This window comes from Somniosus microcephalus, chromosome 3 (genome assembly GCF_052327205.1).
Source record: "Somniosus microcephalus isolate GS21.2 chromosome 3, FLI_Smic_1.0, whole genome shotgun sequence".
NCBI lineage: Eukaryota > Metazoa > Chordata > Chondrichthyes > Squaliformes > Somniosidae > Somniosus > Somniosus microcephalus.
The window spans coordinates 43,970,486-43,990,504 of NC_140989.1; the positions used below are offsets into that span (position 1 = coordinate 43,970,486).

The 20,019-nt window shown below is 43.3% G+C and overlaps 1 protein-coding gene across 2 annotated transcripts in view; it reads left to right on the forward strand.

Moving 5' to 3' along the window:
* Nucleotides 1-20,019, forward strand: part of fmn2b (formin 2b) — a 583,001-nt gene that overhangs the window by 399,852 nt on the left and 163,130 nt on the right. For both annotated transcript variants that reach the window (XM_085980275.1, XM_085980276.1), the window contains exons 9-10: nt 2,355-2,416; nt 19,881-19,975. In XM_085980275.1, coding sequence (XP_085836401.1) covers nt 2,355-2,416; nt 19,881-19,975 — 157 coding nt within the window. The remainder of the gene's footprint in view (nt 1-2,354; nt 2,417-19,880; nt 19,976-20,019) is intronic.

Genomic DNA, 20,019 nt, shown 5'->3' on the forward strand with positions numbered 1-20,019 from the left:
GGGGTTAAGAGGAGGTTCAATAGCACCAGTGTCAATGTAAATCCCCCAATAGGTCACACCTTCGAGTTCATTTTTGCTATCTGGTCATACAGTTTTGGTGTCCATACTTAAGAAAAGACATACTTGCTCTCGAGTCAGTACAAAGAAGGTTCACTCGGTTAATCCCGGGGATGAGGGGATGGACGTATGAGGAGAGGTTGAGTAGATTGGGACTCTACTCATTGGAGTTCAGAAGAATGAGAGGCGATCTTATTGAAACATATAAGATTGTGAAGGGGTTGGATGCGAGGAGGATGTTCCCGATGATGGGTGAAACTAGAACTAGGGGGCATAGTCTTAGAATAAGGGGCTGCTCTTTCAAAACTGAGATGAGGAGGAACTACTTCACTCAGAGGGTGGTAGGTCCATGGAATATGCTGCCCCAAAAAGCTGTAGAAGCTACATCATTACATAAATTTAAAACAGAAATAGACAGTTTCCTAGAAGTAAAGGGAATTAAGGGTTACGGGGAGCGGGCAGGAATTTGGACATGAGTCTAGGTTCGGATCGGTCATGGCCCTGTGGGTAGCGGAGCGGGCCCAGGGGCCGTGTAGCCTGATCCTGCTCCTATTTCGTGTGTCGAATTCTGTTAGATTCAGGAGATGGTTCTGTGATAGTAGGTTGGCGGTTAGGATCAGATCAGCCATGATCTTATTGAATGGCAGAGCAGGCTCGAGGGGCCGATTGGCCTACTCCTGCTCCTATTTCTTATGTTCTTATGTTATGTTCTTATAATCAACAACTGAGGTTTGAAACTTTTTATTTGGGAGATAAACTATTGAATCATGATAAAAGTGCAAACTGGCTTTGAAGGCGAGTTTCAGCTTAAAATGACAGAGCTTTCCCCAAGTCACTCAGTGAGTGAAAGCTGCATGTAACTTGGTCATAGAGCCCAGAAGGTTAGCGATTCAAAGCCTGGTCTGTGCTTAGTTAGCTGATCTCCGCCAGGATGGCGGTAGTTGTGGTTCAATTGGTTTCAGTGCCCTAGGTTAAGGAGGGGGGAAATATCGGCCAGGGTTCGGCACCTGATTGCTACCTCGTGGCCCACTGGGAAGTGTTGAATATCAGGCGAGGAGAGCATTGAGCATGTTTAAACAATCTACTGAGATTCACTAAGCTCGTGCATGAAGAATTGTCATTTGTGCAAGGTACTGGAACCCTCTGAACTGTGCCCAATGGAAGTCGGTGCCTTTAGGAGAGGTGGGTGGGAAGGGGGGAAAAAAGCTGGCTACTTTTTGTCAAAAGTTCCAACAGCTGTAACCGTTTAGGCAGAAGTGCGTGGTTGGGGGCATTACTACACAGTACTACAATCGGTGTTGTGAATGTTCTGGGATTTTCACGACTCTATGAAAGCTGATCACAGCAGTGATGCTGATTCCTCCATTGTCTAATAAACTGTAATGACTTTTGTGTCGAAGGCCTGACTGGATCTCAGCTGTAACTGAAATGTGTAGGAGCGGACCATTCAGAATGACGGGCCTTTTGGTGTGCTTTATATGATGGAACAGACTCTGTTGCTGCTGGGAAAATGATGGACTAAAGCTTTTTTTTTTCTGTAAAGTATTGTAAATGCAGGTCACGGGTCGATAATGTGTCAGCTCACTATGTAGCTAGCACATGATGCATGGCCTTTATGCTGCAGCTAATCATATAACCGTTTAAATGTATGCATTGCGGTGATGTTGCTGGCTGTCAATGAGCAAATTGAATTAATTGAAAGTCTGCTTACCGATTTCCACAGATGCAAACTGCAATCGGCTTAATAATGTGAGATTCTGTGAGAAGTGCGGACCTCCCATTGTGTCTCGTATAGAAACTTGTGGGAATGGGAAAGAAATATTCAAAATCTCCACTAAAACTGTCAGATTTATGTGCGGAGGATTTGACCCTTGTCGAGGTCTTGAAGTTAACTGGCTAATTCAGTTCTGGATTAGTTGTCTCGGGGTTGACACCTACCAGAGATATGAGTGTGCTCGTTTTGTTATGGTGTTGCTTTTGTAATTCTCTTGGTCAGGCCTGGGAAGCCTTGTCTGAAGCATCCCTCTGATCTCTGGCTTTGGCTGTGATAATGGAGCCTGTGTGTATATGTGTATGTGTGCGGTGGAATTCTGTGGCTGTTGACACCTGGCTCCGCCGGTGTCCTAGTTTTGTAAGTCTTGCCGCAGCACAATTCCAAGCATTAGCACAGCCAAAGCTCATAAGCCAATCTGACCAGCAGGTCACCTCCGCAGCCATTGAGCACTTTTGTGCTTTATTAACCTTTCACAACTGACTTGTCATCATTTTGACAACTCTTTCTTTTGTCCCTTTCACAGCTGTTCTGAACTTGGACAATTCCGTGGTTGACCTGGAGACCCTTCAAGCCTTGTACGAGAATGTAAGTATTGGGACTAAAGGACCAAAAAAAAAAAAACCCCCAACAACAACATAGGCACAAGCTTTCAGAACTAAGCAGTCAGGAACAGGGCATTTAACCCCAATGCTCGAAGCCACATGTTAGTTTATGTAGCGATGCACTGATGCTGCATATTTGGTATTGTAGCTGAGCTACTGTTTCAATCCAAAACAATCCTATATTAAGGTAATCGGATTCTCTTTGCCTATTCTTCATGCTATAACAGTAGGAAATTCAAAGCAATAACATTTTGCCATTTTATACCTCAGTATTCATTCTCCGCCTGGTGGCAAAATCCCATTTGCAAGGCTTTCATTGAGTCCAGTGATGTAAGGTTAACACAGGAGGTTGTATGAAATAAGTCACAGTTAAAATGTGTATGCTCAGCTTTATGGAATGTAAGAAGGTTAATGTTTGTAGCCTGTGGAAATAAGCAAAAGGTTTAGATTTGACTCGCTTCATTTAAGGGGCACTATTGAGCATTTACTGAGTCTTGACCTATTTTTATACAGAGTTTTTGAGTTTAATTCATCACAGCACTCCCGACCGAATTGGGAGCATTTAATCCTGACCTCAGAGAAAAAAAAAATGCTCATTGCACAAAAGGTGCCTGAACTCAGAGCACATTCCTTTTCAGTGGCGACTTCCACAATTGAACGTGACAATATTGGGTTTCACTGCCAATGTCATGTATTAGGTTCCAATAAAATTCCAGTATATATGTAGTTTTAAAACTGAATCTGTTGAGCTGTCTTATTCAGAAACAAATGAAAATGCAGCATAGCAGTACAGAGACATTTTTGCCCTAACTCCTTGCCAGGATAAACCTGCCTCAACTGCTGGTTAGCTCCCCATATTGCTGAGCTAAAATGCTTTCTACAGAGCCTTCTAGACGGTCGCCTGTTTACGTATGAGTAACTTTCAGGAAGCGTCAAAGTTGTTGCATATTTTTTGATTTCCATATTCCATAGCACAAGCTATTCTTCTGCCTGCAGTAATGGAAAGCAAAATGAATTCCTTGGCCAAAAATTTTGGGGCGACTTATCAGTTGGTATACAATCGGAAAACCTCTGCTACCCTAAGGGATCAAAGAAGGGATGGTCATCTTGTAAGCTAAGGATTGCAGTTGTGGAGCACTTTTTATAGAGTGTACTTCCCCAGCCAGCTTTCCTGGAGAAACTTAAACTCTTCAGTTTTGAAGAGAGGCAACTGAGGAGGGACCTTCTAGTTGTACATGAGATACTCAATGTTTATACATTTAAAAAAAAAAGTAAATTTGAATGCTGCTTCAAGATATACTATGAATGTAGAATGGCAGAGCACAGTACAAACTGGTGAAAGGCAGATTTAGGACATGTCAGTAAGTCCTTCACACAGAATAGTTAACACTTGTAAAGCACTTCTAGGCAAAGTGGTGGAGACACAAACTTTGATGCATTTAAGAGACTATTGAATGGGGATTTAGAATTTTTTTTTAGGTAACTGAACCAAGATGAGCCAAATGATCTTTCTGATCTATTTTTACAGCCATTTCCCCGCACTGACCAGGAACAATTCGTGCAGAGGCCTCCCAGGGTCTAGAACTCAATGTCTAAACTTGCACTTGGGCCCAATTAAAATAAAGGAGGTGCCACTTGGTGACTGTATTGGCTGCATGAAGACAGGAGATGGTCTTAAAGGCACCAGCACCATTAAAGGGGCAGGCATAGTTAAAGCCCCATGGGAGAGCCAGAATATTTTTTTTGTAGAAATGTGGCAAAATTTTTATCTGGGCACCTTTTTATAATGAATAGTAGGTCCTTAAATTAATTTATGTATGCATTTCATATCCGTGATCTTCACATTTATTTCATGCTTCTGTCCCCTGTAATTTAGTTTGTGCTGCTGTGCCAGGGCTGGGGTGGCAGCAGTAGTCTGCCTTAGAGGAAGCTGGTAGATGGGTAGCACCTGTAGGTGGAGGAATAAGGAAAGCAAGTGTGGGTATGGAGACTAATGGTGTGGGATTAGGAGGAGCATGCCGGTATGACTGCGAGGTTCCTCTATGTTCCTGGCGGGATGAAGTCGTTGTAATGGCAGGGAGAGAGGAAGGATTCCCACTTGGTGGTAGGGGAGCCATTGTTAGTGGCTCAGGAAAGGGCAAGACAAGTAGCGTCAGCAGCTGTCAAGTGGGTTGGTGGTAATTTCCCTTTGTCTGCCGCCAGATCATAAAAGGGGAGGAGGTGGCACCACCCTGAATACCACGTCCGCCACTGTGGAAAAGACTAACTCCATTCTGCAACAAATCCTGAAACGGCAAAACCATATTTTTTTTATTTAAAAAGCCAAAACTAATGAGACCTAACCAGCCTGTCCTTAAGTCAGACAGGGCCTAAATGGCAGCCCTGGAATCATTAGCAGCAGGTATTTCTGGGAGCAGTTTGTCCTGAACTGCACCCGGTGCTATTGGAGGAAATTGCATTCACTGAAGGTTTTACCTCGTCCCCTGTATTATTGCCTTGTCGGATGCTATTCCCTAACTCGGAGGGTGAGCAGGACACCTGGTGCTTTGCTGCTCGAGTTGGTCTTTATAACGTACAAAAAGCAGAGCTGAGGTGAGTAGCTTAGTTTGCACTGGAACAGCAATGTGTGCCATCCTGCAGTAATGGAAATACTGCTGAATTCTACATGCAATGGTAATTGGTTGCAAAAATGGATGTGGAATTTAGACTAAGTTTATGCCATCTTGTAACTCGGCTGTTCACCTGTTCGAATTCCAGTCACAGTTGTCATGGTGATTTGTCAAGTCCTTTTTTGTCATCACTTTTATCGCACGCGCACACGCTAGAGAAATAGCAAATGTTTCAGTTTGCATACAATGTTCATGATGGCTGTGCGTTTATGGATACTGCATTTCACATCTTCCCCTCGTACCACCCCTGGCTCAAGCCGGCTAATATTTGGGGCAGGCTCCAGGTTCTAATGGGGATAATGTGGTCGATCCCGCTACTGGGAACCTTTGCTCCGGCTATTTAATTTGCCTATCTGTAAATTACACAACCGAGGACACCTGGCATGTCACTTAATCTAATCCTAATCTTTATCCGAACCCTTGTTCCGAACCACAGCATCTCCCAGGGTCCGTAGCGACTGACGCAAAGAGGCTGCAGCAATCTTGAGTATTGTGTGCAGTTTTGGTCGCCTTATCTGAGGAAGGATGTTCTTGCCATGGAAGGAGTTCAGCGAAGATTCACCAGGCTGATAACTGGGATGGCAGGAATGACGTATGAGGAGAGATTGGGTCGATTGGGCTTGTACTCGCTGGAGTTTAGAAGAATGAGAGGGGATCTCATTGAAACTTATAAAATTCTGACAGGACTAGATGCTGGAAGGATGTTCCCGATGGTCGGGGAGTCCAGAACCAGGGGTCACAGTCTAAGGATAAGGGGTAGGCCATTTAGGACAGAAATGAGGAGGAATTTCTTCACCCAGAGAGTGGTGAACCTGTGGAATTCTCTACCACAGAAGGCAGTAGAGGCCAATACATTAAATATATTCAAGAAGGAGTTGGATGTATTTCTTAAGGCTAAAGGGATCAAGGGGTATGGGGAGAAAGCAGGAACTGGGTACTGAATTTGGATGATCAGCCATGATCGCATTGAATGGCGGAGCAGGCTCAAGGGGCCGAATGGCCTACTCCTGCTCCTATCTTCTATGTTTCTATCTTCTCATCCCTTAAAGTGATTCGCCATTATGATGAGTTAGGGCAGTAAGGCCCTGAGCAGAGAAAGACCACCTTCAGATTCTTAGTTTGATATTTATGCCTCAAGTGATCCAGACCACAAACCATCAAATGACAGTAGAAAGTTGCTTCTGGCAGTCAGGCCTGCAATTGATAGAACATGAAACAGAATGTGAATTGTCTACATTCCATCAGTGTGTGAATGTTTAAACTCTCAGTATTTAGTGCTTTCCCCCCCCCCCCCCCCCCCCGAAATTCAATAGGAACTTAATTCCATGTATGTTGGGTTTAATTGTTAGACTTTTGATTTGTGGATTGCCACCCCCCCCCCCCGAAAGTGATAACTAATCTCTGATTGGATTTTTGTCACATAGGGCAAAACAGCAGCCACAGAGGTTCCCTTCAATTGGGGGAATCTGAGATGGCCGTTTTGGCAGTTTTTAAAGTAGGTTAGCAGAGATACGCCTGGAACCATCGTTGCAGATACTGAGTGTTAATGGTTCTGGTTTCTCGAATTTGTAAAGAATAGCTCTCTGACTCTTCTGCACCAACATACTATTGTAAATGTGTTTTATGACTAATTTAAAAACTAGCTGCTCGAATGTATAAAATAGCAGCTACTTGAATTCCTAAAATACTCATGTACAGGAACATGTTTCAAATTGGTTTACCTTGAAAAAGGAGAACCATGAACATCAAGCAGGAGCGGAAAAAGGAGGTAGCATGATCAAAGCAAAGGGTTTTTGAGGCGCTTATTAAAAGCACAGTGAAGTGGCAAAGTGGAGGGAACGAGGGAGGTAGTTCCAGAGGAAAGCGGTGGTTGGAGAAGATCACAAAGATAGCGCTGATCTGTTACCGACGCACCTACAAACCAATATGACCAATACTACTATTCCTCTATTCTCCTCCTCCCACAAGTAAAAGCTATGTTTGAATAACTCCCAAGATGTGTGTGTTTGAGAGGTCAAGGCCAAAGAGTTATAAGTGCTAATTGAGTTGGCAGGTTTGCAGCTTTACAATAAAGCACTGTTTTTTGTATAGATCCAGAAGTGGGATCTTGACTATTAATAAATGTGCCACGGCACGTTCAGTGCAGGAGTGCTTGTTGAACATTTTGCTGCTTGTGCAGAGATATCAAAAAATAGGAACCATAACTAGCTGTATTATACCCATTAATATCTCCCACTGTTCTGTGAAGAGCAACACTTTGTTTGGGTACAATTAGAGTTGAGGGAAATTATACTTAAAGTAGAATAATAAATGCTGACTATTGTACGCATTTGTGATTACATGAAGTGTTTTGGGAGTTAGTTGAAATACTGCAGAGGTTAACTTTTTAAAAATGGAGCAATATATTCTTCAGGGCAGCTAGAAAGTAAGGGATTCCAGTTTTGTTTTGCTGGAATGTGTGTGATGTAGCCCTTTTATTCCAAATATTCAGGATGTCCTTTTAATGTGCATTGCTTTATGGTAGCAAGGAAGCTGATGTGTTTGCAAATCGATATTTAACTGTCGTAAATGTATGATGATATTGGTTGGTGAAAGATGATCAAAGGCTTGAATTTAACTTGCCCTTCTATTTAGAAATAGCGAATTGGTTCAAATTCCAATCTGTCTCAGGTATTGGAGCCAGGTGTGACTGTATTATGGCAAAATCTAGCTTGTTAATATGACACTTTTTTCCCATTATTAGGGTCATGATATTCCTGCTATCTATAGTGCCTGTAGTGAAGCAATGATTTACTAGTGGATACATTTCTTGGAACTTGTTTTGCAAGCACTGACCATATGAAAGGAATAACACTGTAGGCTGCAACTGCTGTTTGAATGCTGCTCCGCCCCCTCCTCCCCCTTGAGACTTTATAGGGAAACCTGAGCACACAATTGGCACTGCAGGGAGAGGGAACATTGCCACACTCGTGGAAAAATCCAGCTTGTAATAATGTTTTGTTCTTCCTCTATAAGCACTGCAGCACACGGTTCACATCACTTGACTGAGGATTCTGTTTGTGACTAAATCATTTGAAATGGATCACAAAGTAATGTTCCTCTTTCAAGTCTTTTTGATCTTTTCTACATTGGCTACAAACTGATAGTGGTCATGCTATTTTTGATTTTGCTACTTTTCAGATTTTTGCAGAGCATTTTGATAGCTCTCACCAGAGTGCAATGCGCTTCAGTTGTCGTTGTGTAGTAACAAGCACGTGCTTCAGATGAAAGAAGTTGTCCCTCCTAGTTTTGAAAGCTTGTGTATATTACTGTAGATATAGTGGTTTTATAAAAATAGTTGGCATAAAAAGAATCAACCTCAGCATGTACATTTTTTATGCCTGATTATTTGACTATAATTTTAGTGTGTGTGTGTGGCAGCTCCTACAGAATTTCTAGTTGTGTGTTGGGGTCCCAAATTGCCTCATTACACCCTGTCTTGACCACTTCAACTTGATGATCCTGGAACTCTCCTGAGTTTACTAGTGTCAGTTCATGGAGCCCAACTGGCATAGGGTGTCACGTGGTTATATCCTAATGGCAAATGTTGACACTCATGTAAATTAGGTTATTTTGTGGTTTTGTTTGCAAACTTTTTTTTCCAAGATTGCATTGTCCCTTTTTAAATATTTTGAACTTGTCTGTTTTCACCGAGCCAGTCGAGTCTGTTCTTGGTCATGCTGCGGTATGGGTTACCATATGCCAGCACTGGAGTCCATTTTAAAGAAAGATGGGTCCTGATGCTGTCGTGGGTAAAAGCGTAGTCGTTTGATTGCTGCGTGATCTCTTTTTGTTGGGGTACAACAATTGGCCTTTGTGCTCCTGAGCCAAGAGCAGGAAAAATCCGGCCTATTGCGATTTAGTGGCTCCCGCTGAGAAGAATGTATGTGAGGACTTTGGGCAAGTACAAGGCTGTGTTCACATGCACAGTCTATTGGCCTGCTTACTCACACTATCTAGACTCTCACTTGGTTGAGGTACCAAACAGCTTTTGGCATTGTAACTCTGAAGATTTGTCGTAAATGTGAGGAATCACCAGAGCTATATGACTGGCTGTATCTTGGTTTCATGGCAATGCTACCTTTGGTTTTGCTTTGGCTCTTTTATTGAATGGTATTCAGGCAAAAAGAGTCCCTCTAGAAAGAAAGAGTCAGCGGTGAGTCAGCAGAAGCAGCGATGGAGGCCGCGACGACCCGCTGTAGCACGGCGGCCGGCAGCTCCTCGTCTGGAGGCTCTGAGGTCGAACCGGTAGGAGGGAATGCGGCCAGCGTACCGAGGTCGGGAAAAGCAGGCCCTGGAAGGTCGGACACTGCGGGAGGCTCGGAGGTCAGACCGGGTGGAAGGAGAGTCAGGGAGAAGCAGGCCCCGGGACGTCGGTACCACGGTGGCTGAAGATTGTCGGGCAGGAGTGCGGGAAAGGCGGAGCGAGGCAAGAGCGGACCCTATTGTGATGGCGCCGATGAAGATGGCTGCCGTCCTTGCGGGCTCCATGCGTACCAGGCAGCTAAGTGTCCTTTGCGCTCGGCTCGTTAAGAAAAAAGCATTTCACTGACTGGATTTGACTTGTTGTATTTTGGTTATGTGACAAATAAAAATTGAAATTATGAAATTAATTATTAACCTCAATAGGAACTACCTCCAGGGAAAGTATTTAAAGAACATTGTGAGGGTGGAGGAAACTTGGGGTGGTGCTGAATGCATTAACATTCTGTGTCACACTGAGAGAAGACTGGTTTGATCCTCCAACCTTCTGTGTTCCTGATATGAACAGTACTGAACTGACTTATATAGCGCCTTTCACAACCTCAGGATGTCCAAAGCGCTTTACAGCCAATGAAGTATTTTTGACATGTAGTCACTGTTGCAATATAGGAATCGTGACAACCAATTTGTGCACAACTAGCACCCACAAACAGCAATGGAATAAATGAGCAGATCATCTGTTTTAGGTGTTGGTTGAGGGGCAAATGTTGGCCAGACCACCATGGAGAACTCCCCTGCTCTTTTTCAAACAGTGCCGTGGGATTGTCTACATCCACCCCAGAGAGCAGACAGGGCCTCAATTTAGCATCTCATCTGAAATACGGCACCTCTGACAGTGGGTGTAGGAGTCTGTCAGAAAAGGGGGGAGGGAAATTTGCAGGATGGTCCAGTATGAGTGGCAACTTGTGCCTCCAAGGGGCATTAACGGTGGGCTTGGAAAGAAGCTTGCCAGACTTGGTCAGCCCACCCTCTTGGTAGCAGAGGTGGGAGTCCAGGAGAGCATGAAGAGCAGGGGATAACTGATCCTGGAAATTAAATGACCACAAAAAAGGGTAGAGTGACATAACGAAGCCTGTGGGCCAAACTCTTGCCCCCACAGCAGAAGGAAATTGTGATAGTGGCCAGGCGCGCGCACACACTCTCTTTATTTCACTTCATTTAAAAAAAAATCTCTGCGCACTTGATGGCTCTCTGGTGAATATTACATATTTTACGGAATATCTTAGTGAAGAATGAAACACGTTCACCAATTTACATGCAGTGTTTGAAAACTGCAAGCACCGTTCTTGCACACAAGGTTTCAAGCTGTAGAGCCGAGAGGTCTTGCAAATGTTACTCCCAGTGTAAGATGGCATTGCCTTGTTTACTTTTTCAATGAAACTAATCCAGATGACCATGTCTTTGGCAAGGGGGGAAAAAAAGGATTGCCAGGATGTATCATGTCTGCAGAAAAACCCGAGACCATATGGGTATAATAAAAGTGGAAAGGGTAAATCATTCCGAAGATGAAATGCTTCCTAAATATTCAGACAGTGGCTATAAATCAGAAATAATTATGAAGTAATGCATTCTTTTATAATAAGTGTATTCTGTGATCATACCAAGTTTTCCTCATGGGATTTCCTTCTATTTACGTAGAGCGTTATGTAGACTTGAGTAAATAGTACGTTGTTAGTGGGTGTCTTGGCAGTATATGTGAGTTTTCCATAACATGGGTATCGGTAAAATGAAGTGAAATCATCACAAATCGAAGTTAACTCTTCCAGTCCACTTTTGGCTGATGTAAAGGAGCTGCAGGATCTGAAGTGGTAATGTAGTCACAAATTTGTAGCTTGGACAAGAGGTAATGCTTGGAAGTGGGTGTAAGTAAGTTGCTAGTTCAGAGGAATTCGTTCAGATTCAGAGTAACTTTATGTAGGGCAGCACAATAACTCCTGCGTACCAAGGCTAGAGATTGACAGCATGCAGTTCTGCAAATGCGCTGCTGCAACTGGCATTTAGAATATGCCGAGTGGAGGGGTATCTCCCTCCTCGCAGCAAGGGAAAGCTGCCCAAGGTGGTTGTTTCATCCCTCATGTCAAATTCAGAGCAGCACTGAGTGACCTGTGAAATGGGTTGCCCACTCAAATGAGGATCGTACACATCTCCCTGCCCGCTCCATCCCTGTCCCTGCCGTCTGTCTGTCTCTTTCTTTCTCTCTCCTCCTCCTCTCCCCCCCCCCCCCCCCCCCCCCCCCGCCAACTGCAATATGGCTTTTGCTGCGAAGTACACAGTTGAAGCTGAACCAAAGTTTTTCTAAGTTATAAGTGTTTATTCTCCCCGTTAACTAAGTGCTGTAAACTGGCTACTCTTCCCTTGTCCCCATTTTCACACAAATCTGGCATTACGTTACATATTTCACTGGCCAAAACAAGTACAAAATCTTGTTGTATTTTTAAGAAGTTGCTTTATTAATTGTGGGAAATGTAAACCCAATCCCACTAATGTGGGTGCCTTTAATATGAGATATCTTCATGCTTTTCCTCAAAGCTATAATCCCAACAGATCACATCCTTAATTAATATTCCGTTCATTAATACTAACCATTTAAAAAGCTGTAAATTCTGTTCTGATAGCTGGTAAATTGACTTTTATCAGAGGCTTTCTTGATTGTGGGAACATAACTTCAGGCATTTGATGCAAAAGGTGATGTCCAAGAACATTTTGTAACATTAACATTAAATGATACTCTTATCCAAAGCTGCAAACAACTTCCAAGTAGATCCTAGTTACTCAGTGTGGCAAGTCGTATTTAATTCTGTTCACCATGAACTCGTCAATCATAGATGTGTATCATGTGTAAAATGACATGGACTCAATTTCTTTGATGAAGAATCATCATATTAAATCTTTAACATTGTAGATGACAATGAACTGAAGACAATAATGTATAACTTGATCTGGTGGGATGAGGTGTGGCAATGGATCCATTGTTATATGGATCCTCCTCCTCGCCCCTCTTCATCTAACCCTATCAGTATAGTCTTCTATAAATATTGGCCAGTGCCATGGGATCTTTTACATCCACCTGAGAGGGCAGACAGGGCCTCAGTTTAATGTCTCATCTGAAAGACAGCACCTCAGACAGTGCAGCACTCCCTCAGATTAAAACGTTGGTCCTTCACCTCTGAGGCCTGGGTTTGAAAGCAGCCCAGGCCAATGGGATGGAATTTTCTTTTCTAGTCTGGGTTAATGTGGAAAGACTTGGGGCAGTGTTAACCCAGATCCTAATGGACAGAAGTTCACAACAAAAATCATTGGTTCACAAAATTCAAATGTGCTCTATTCATTTTATTGGCATTTACCACCTTGCAAGCCCAAAGGAGGTTTCTTTTTTGGGGGTGGAAGAGGGAAGGAGGTGCTCGGCTAAAGTAAATAAAATGTAGATATTTGTGGTTACAGAATTAACTACGAAATTTCTGTTCACTAAACGTGCTGTGGAATATTTACTGGGCCTACCTTAACACAATCAAAAGTAGCACTTGTTCCTCCTCTTCATCAGAAGGTTGTGGCTTCAAGCTCCACTCCATGGCTTGAGCACCTAATCGAGGCAGGTACTCCAATGCAACACAAAAGGCATGCAGCTTTGTTGGAAGTACTGTCTTTTAGATGAAACATTTAAACTGAACAACTATCTGCTTGTTCAGGTGAACGTAGAAGATCCTATGTCACTTTTCAGAGAAGAGTTTTCCCAGTTCTCAGCCAACATACATCCCTCAACCACCAGCAAAATAAATGATCTCATTAGCTATTTGTGGGACTTTGTCTGGAAACTGACTGCCACGTTTGCCCACAAAACAATAATGACTGCACATCAAAAATAATTTGTTGTCTGTGAAGCAATTTGGGACATCCTGAGGATGTGAAAATGTGTGTGTACCCATATATATATGTATGCCATAGAATCATAGAAGTCACAGCACAGAAGGAGGCCATTGGACTCATCGCGCTGGATTTTTCCAACCTCGGCGGGTCCATGGCGTGTGGGGACCTCGCAGCTGTCTTAATCCCGGCCTCCAACAAGATTTTACGTAAATAGGGCTTCTTAAGCCCACTCTGCGAGGTTCCCGGCCAATTAAGAGGAAGCAGGTCTGATGACGATGTCATTTGATGACACATCATCCGGTTTCCTTAAAGGGGCCATGTCCAAAATGATTTTGACAGTTCTGCTGCCATGTTCTGCAGCATTGAAGTGCTGCAAACACTGACGAGCACTGCACAGCCCATCATGTCTCTGCCGGTCGGAAAAGAGCTATCTACTCTAATCCCACTTTCCAGCTCTTGGTCTGTAGCCTTGTAGGTTACGGCATTTCAAGTGCATATCCAAGTACTTTTTAAATGTGATGAGGGTTTCTGCCTCTACCACCCTTTCAGGCAATGAGTTCCAGACCCCCACCACCCTCTGGGTGAAAAGAATTCTTTCTGACTCCCCTCTAATCCTTCTACCAATTACTTTAAATCAATGCCCCCTGGTTATTGACCCTTCTGTTGAGGGAAATAGGTCTTTCCTATCTACTCTATCTAGGCCCCTCATAATTTTACACACCTTAATTAAATACGTGCCTTAAATGCCTGCGGCGAGATTCATTCTTCTTTATGGCGCAAATCCAGCAATTTCTTGAAACTCATGGGGAGGTTGACGGTGAGATTTTTTTTGCAAAGCTAACAGCGGAGCAGCGCAAATCGCCCAATAATTTGTGGTCATTTGTAACCCACGGCGCATCTCTTCCTCACCACAAAATTGTTGGCTTTTTACGCATTTAATAATGGTGAGCGCTGTGAACTCGCTCAACAATAGCAAAATGCTGCGGATACTGGAAATCTGATATAACAGCAGAAAATGCTGGAAACACTCAGCGGGTCTCTGAGTTCTGACAAAGGGTCCTCGACCCGAAATGTTAACTCTGTTTCTCGCTCCTCGATGCTGCCTGACCCGCTGAGGTGTTTCCGGCATTTTCTGTTGTGAACTCACGGTTATTTTCCTAGCAATTTCTGGGCCCATATTTCAGAATTACAATGAGAAAAACTGCAGTTAATTTTGTAAAGTTAACAGTTGTTATAAAATGCGTGTGGTTTCTAAAGGATACAATCCCTTCAGGTTCGTGCTATGTTAGAAGGACAAAGCGTCTTTTAAAAAGCCAAACTCTCTCTAATATATTGAGTCACAGACCTGAATGTATAAGTTTTTTAATTTAAAGCGATGACTGAGCTGTGGCAGTGCTGCAGGGTAACTTTGAAAAGCAAAGCATGGTTTTTGGTTGGTTGAGACAAGATCTTCTAAATCACATATACTTACTGAGCATTCTCGTCAGTCTTTTACATAAGAGAAAGTTTTCTCTTGCACTAGCTTGCTTGAAAGTTCCTTTTTGATACTGCCTCACCATACTTTTCAAAGACAGTTCCTCAAGGATGGCCTCAGTACAGCGTGTGAAATGCGCACACTTTTAATAAAAAGTGTCAGCTGTGGCTCAGTTGGTAGCACACTCGCCTGAGTCAGAAGGTCGTGGGTTCAAGTCTCACTCCAGGGACTTGTGCACATAAAGCTAGGCTGACACTCCAGTACAGTGTTGAGGGAGTGCTGCACTGTCAGAGGTGCCGTCTTTTGGTTGAAACATTAAACCGAGGCCCCGTCTGTGCGCTCAGGTGGACGTAAAAGATCCCATGGCACTATTTCGAAGAAGAGCAGGGGAGTTATCCCCGGTGTCCTGGCCAATATTTATCCCTCAATCCACTTAACAAAAACAGATTGTCTGGTCATTATCACATTGCTGTTTGTGGGAGCTTGCTGTGCACAAATTGGCTGCTGTGTTTCCCACATTACAACAGTGACTACATTCCAAAAAGTCCTTCATTGGCTGTAAAGTGCTTTGATCCGGTGGTCGTGAAAGGCGCTATATAAATGCAAGTCTTTTAAATTTCAAATCCAAAATACATGTAGAACTTGAATTTTTCCACAGTTCCTTTGTCCTAAGACCATGAGAAGAACATAAGAAATCGGAGCAGGAGCAGGGCATACGGCCCCTTGAGCCTGCTCTGCCATTCAGTAAGATCGTGGCTGATCATCGACCTCGCCTCCACTTTCCCGCCCGATCCCCATATCCCTTGATTCCAAAAATCTATCTATCTCCGCCTTGAATATACTCAGACTCGGCATTTACAGCCCTCTGGGGCAGAGAATTCCAAAGATTCACAACCCTCTGAGTGAAGAAATTCCTCCTCATCTCAGTCTTAAATGGCTGACCCCTTATCCTGAGACTATGCCCCCTAGTTCCAGCCCTCTAATCGTTTAGATGGTTGCACAATCATTTTTGTCACATTACAGGCAATAATGAAAATATTTCACTTGCATGTTTGGAATTTTCATGCTGTGACTTTCACTGGAAGCTGGGACTGGAAGCACGCAGGATATGGTTGGTCGGACGTGCTTGAAGTGGTTCTGCTCTCCAGATTCCCTGCCAGCTTGTCTCCCCTCCAGAGCCACAGCATTTGGGTTTGTTTGTAATTTGATCACAAAAACATCCACATTAAAGTAAGAGAATGCAATCTGACTGGCGGCATGCGAGAGCTTCTCATCAGCATTATGAAGCTCTCCAACAAAAGAAAATGCAATCCATTGTTTTGTTAAGCTAGGAATCCAGTAATTACAAAGCTGGTCCTCTTTCCTGAAAATGAACCAGTGTGAGCAATGGACTCTTATCTTTCTGGGCACTTTCTGGATCCTTTCATTCCATGCAGTGTACGGTCAGGAAAATGGCTATTGAGATGGTGGTAATGGACTTTTTTTTATTGGTGTCAGCTTGGCTCAGTTGGTAGCACTCTCAAGTCTAGGCTAGAGGATTAGCTGAAGCACACAACAGAACCAGAGTGCATAATTTAGGCTTGCATCCCAGTGTAGTATTTGGAGCGCCTGTAATGGGATGTTAAACTGAGTCTCCGTCTGCCTTTTCGAGTGAGCGTTAAAAGACCCGTAGCAGTGTTTGAAGAAGAGCAGGGTGTTTCCCCCAAGGTCAGGTCGGGTCACCCCTTAAACTTCTCGACTCTAAATCAAGAAAGCCTTGCTTTCTTGATCATGGGTCGGGAAAATATAGCTAGAAGAGCAAGTAATTTGTCATAAATATTTGGAATAAAATGCCACCGCTTTGGTGCTAGCGGTATTAACACTGCTTCAGTTTCTGACTCTTCTGCCATGCTGCTGGTACTGTAACATCAACTAGGCCATGGGTGCTACTGAAGATAGACTGGACTGATCAGGAACAATAAATGTAAAATATTTCTGAGAGGAAATTCATGATGACCGATGAAATTAAGATAGCTAAACATAGTTGATTTGACAACACTTCATTTTCAAAATCACGTTGTAATACAATACTGCAGATAATCTTGGGTATAAAATATTGTGTCCCGCAGGAATAGGCTCTTTGACTGTTTTCAACACAGACCATCTTGAATAGTGTGTGGTTATTTATTTATTTTAATGACCAACAGCCTGAATTGAGGGCTTGGGGGGGAAAAAAACCATAAATGGAAACCCAAAGATAAGACATGTCTAACGTACCTGGGTTGGTGAATTTGGGGGGGTGGGTGGAATGGACCCTTTCTTTCCCCCTCTCCCGATCCCCACGGATCAACTCAAATAATTGTAGTCCTTCTGAAGTAGAAGTGCTCTCATTCCACACGGAAGCCATCCTGTGCTGTTACTTAAATCTGCTTGGGTTTATAGATCACTAAGCTGTATATTATAAGAGTGTATTTGTGCTTTAAGTGGTAGTCAATATGAACTTTGTTCTGGGAAAAGTCCTGAGCTAGGAAATACTTAACTTTTGGTTTCAATAGTAATAGAGATGATCGTCCAGATAGTTTGATGGCTCCTTTTTCGTGCCACGTTACTTCAAAAAAAAACTAAATACAAGAAGAGATACTTGGATTACCTCACCTTTTACCTCCATATTCTGAATCTAATCCACCAGGCTCTGCAACATATGCACCAGTAGTTCTTATTTGTGAGCTGTAATAATTACAAATATTTGTTTTGATTAAGCATCATCAACTAAGACTCTTCCATCTTTGTAAAACCCAATATTTATTTTTTTACAAGAACCATGCATTGGTTTCCATTTTGCCTCGTCTGCTTTAAGTGAATGGATGCACTACACCCAGTTAGAGATTTCAGATGTTACCAAGTCTGTCAAATCCATTCATCTGTATTATAAAGTAACCCCGGCTTCTCAAAAGTGAGAACCGTATATTGAAGCTATTAAATGTTTAAATCTTCATAAATAAACAGTTAACTCAAATGGTTACAGAGGCATACTAGTGGAAAGTTTTGTAAATTCCTATCCCTGTGCACATTATACATTCTTGAAAATGTCTCCGTATCCCTTTGTCCTTACAACATGACTTTTGTGGTGATGATGAGTTCATCAAAGGTTCTGATGACATGCTTGTCTTCCTGTGTTGCAGACAGTCTTGCATTTTATTGGTGAATGATATCTGCATCACACTTTTTCTGGCATGTAATGCTTCTGCGGTACTGTTTTCAACTAGAATGCTCTTCACTTCCAAGTCATTTTATTTCAACTAATCTGTAGTAAGCAAATCACAACAACCCTTTGTACTACAATCAGTCTGGTCACCATTTGCCAGCAAATATCATTCCCTAGGGATAATCTTTCTTAACCTCCGTGTCCCTCTTGCCTCCCCGCTGAATTTTCTAACCCATGCTGCTGGTCTCAAGCCACTGGTCCACTTCACATCACCTTGCAGATTGTTCACTCCCTTGAGACCAGAGTCATTCCTCTCCGCATGCTTATTTTGGATGAATGTGTCAACATCCTGTGAGCAACCAAATCCTGGCTTCAGACTTTTTCACCATTATCCAACACCTGATCTAGCTGGACCACTCCCTGAAACCACATGATCCTGAAGGATAAAGATAATCCTAAACTCCTCTGATCAATAACCAACTGCATTCTTTGACTCTCTTCCTCCCTCACCTCTATCGCCAAGTGTATACAGCTCATGGAAATCTTTATGTCCAAGATTGAGGTTGTCTACTTTACTGCCTGTCTTTCTTCTCATTCCCTATCTCTACCCCTCACCCTTTCCTCAACCCAATGCATCAATTTTTAGCTTCTCCCACATCTCTTTTCTGCCCCTGCCCTTTCACCAGGCACATTTTCTTCACACTTGCCTCCTATTACCTTGACCGCCTATGATTCTGACCACATAACCTTTCCTTATAACCCAACATAATGTAATGCTTGGTGATATCAATGGCTCCCTTTGCACTGGTATTATTTCTCTTCCTTCAAAGCTGTAGCCATTAATGCCTCTTCTCAGCAGCCCTTCAAATGGACAAATCACTTAGTGAAATCTTACCAAAATGCACGCACTAATATGAACAGTTGAAGTGGGGTTATTTTAGTCTAACTCACCTGGCGGGAACTGACAGACCGGATTGGCTGCCTGTTTAACACCCCCCTCTCCTCCCTCCCTCCCTCCCCCCCCCCCCCCCCCCCCCATCTGACTTTTTTCCCCCTATTTTCCAATGACCTCAATGGAAAGTCAAATCGGGCGGGGTACAAAATGGACGGCAGATCCGATTCCATCAGTTTCCTGCCGGTATTTGAGGGTTGGGGGTGGGTGCGGTGATTAGGTTGAAATGACCCCCACATAATAGGTTGCAAGAAGATCTACATTCTTATTGGCTTGCCACAAATAAATTTATTTGCAAAGTGTTTTGAGCTGCTGTTCAGTAAAATGTCATGAGTAATTTTATCATGATGTGTGGGACTGAACCGTACGGGCCACAAAGGGAGGCTTTAAATCAATTAAAATCTTGCACTTTGCACTCGATTAGCTGATGTCACTCAGGGCGATGGTAGGGACACTGCAAATAGTCTCAGCACTCCCTGATTAGGGACAGTAAACATAGCCAGGGTCTCCAATCCGTCGTGCTACCCAATGGTATTGGATGAGAATGAGTCGGCCCAGAGTTGCCCCCTTTTCCCTCCCACGCAGTCAAATAACTTGCTGATACTCACCACTGAGCCTCCTGTGAGCAATGGCCACTCTGGCGAGGCAGTGTACCCCGGCGAGAAGTTAAATGCCTTCAAGTCCTATTGCTCCAAAAAGTAGCTGATTGCTGACAAACCTACAACAGCAGCTAATGCGAGAGAGGGGAGCTGCGGCCCAGGCAAGCTCCAAAATCAGAAGAGTAGGGACAGTCATTTAGAACAGTGAGAAAGAGGTGAAAGTGCTCTCCACAAGGCAGAGAAATGGCCAGGCAGGTCTGTTGAAGTGCTGTTGTCGCTGAGGCAGGAAAGTAGCGATCAAGCTTGTCGCAAAACACGGCAGGATCACATGCAAGTCAAGTCCCCTTAATTAATGCTCTTCATATAGGGCTTAATTGATTAATTTTTCCTTTTCTGTACGTAGCGAGCACAGCAAGAAGAGTTGGAGAAGATTGAAAAGCAGATCCAAAAGTCATCCAAAGACAAAGACAATGTCAAGCCTTTGGACAAGCCTGAGCAGTAAGCTTTCTCTAAGCAGCATTTAATCTCTGTGGCCTGTTGTG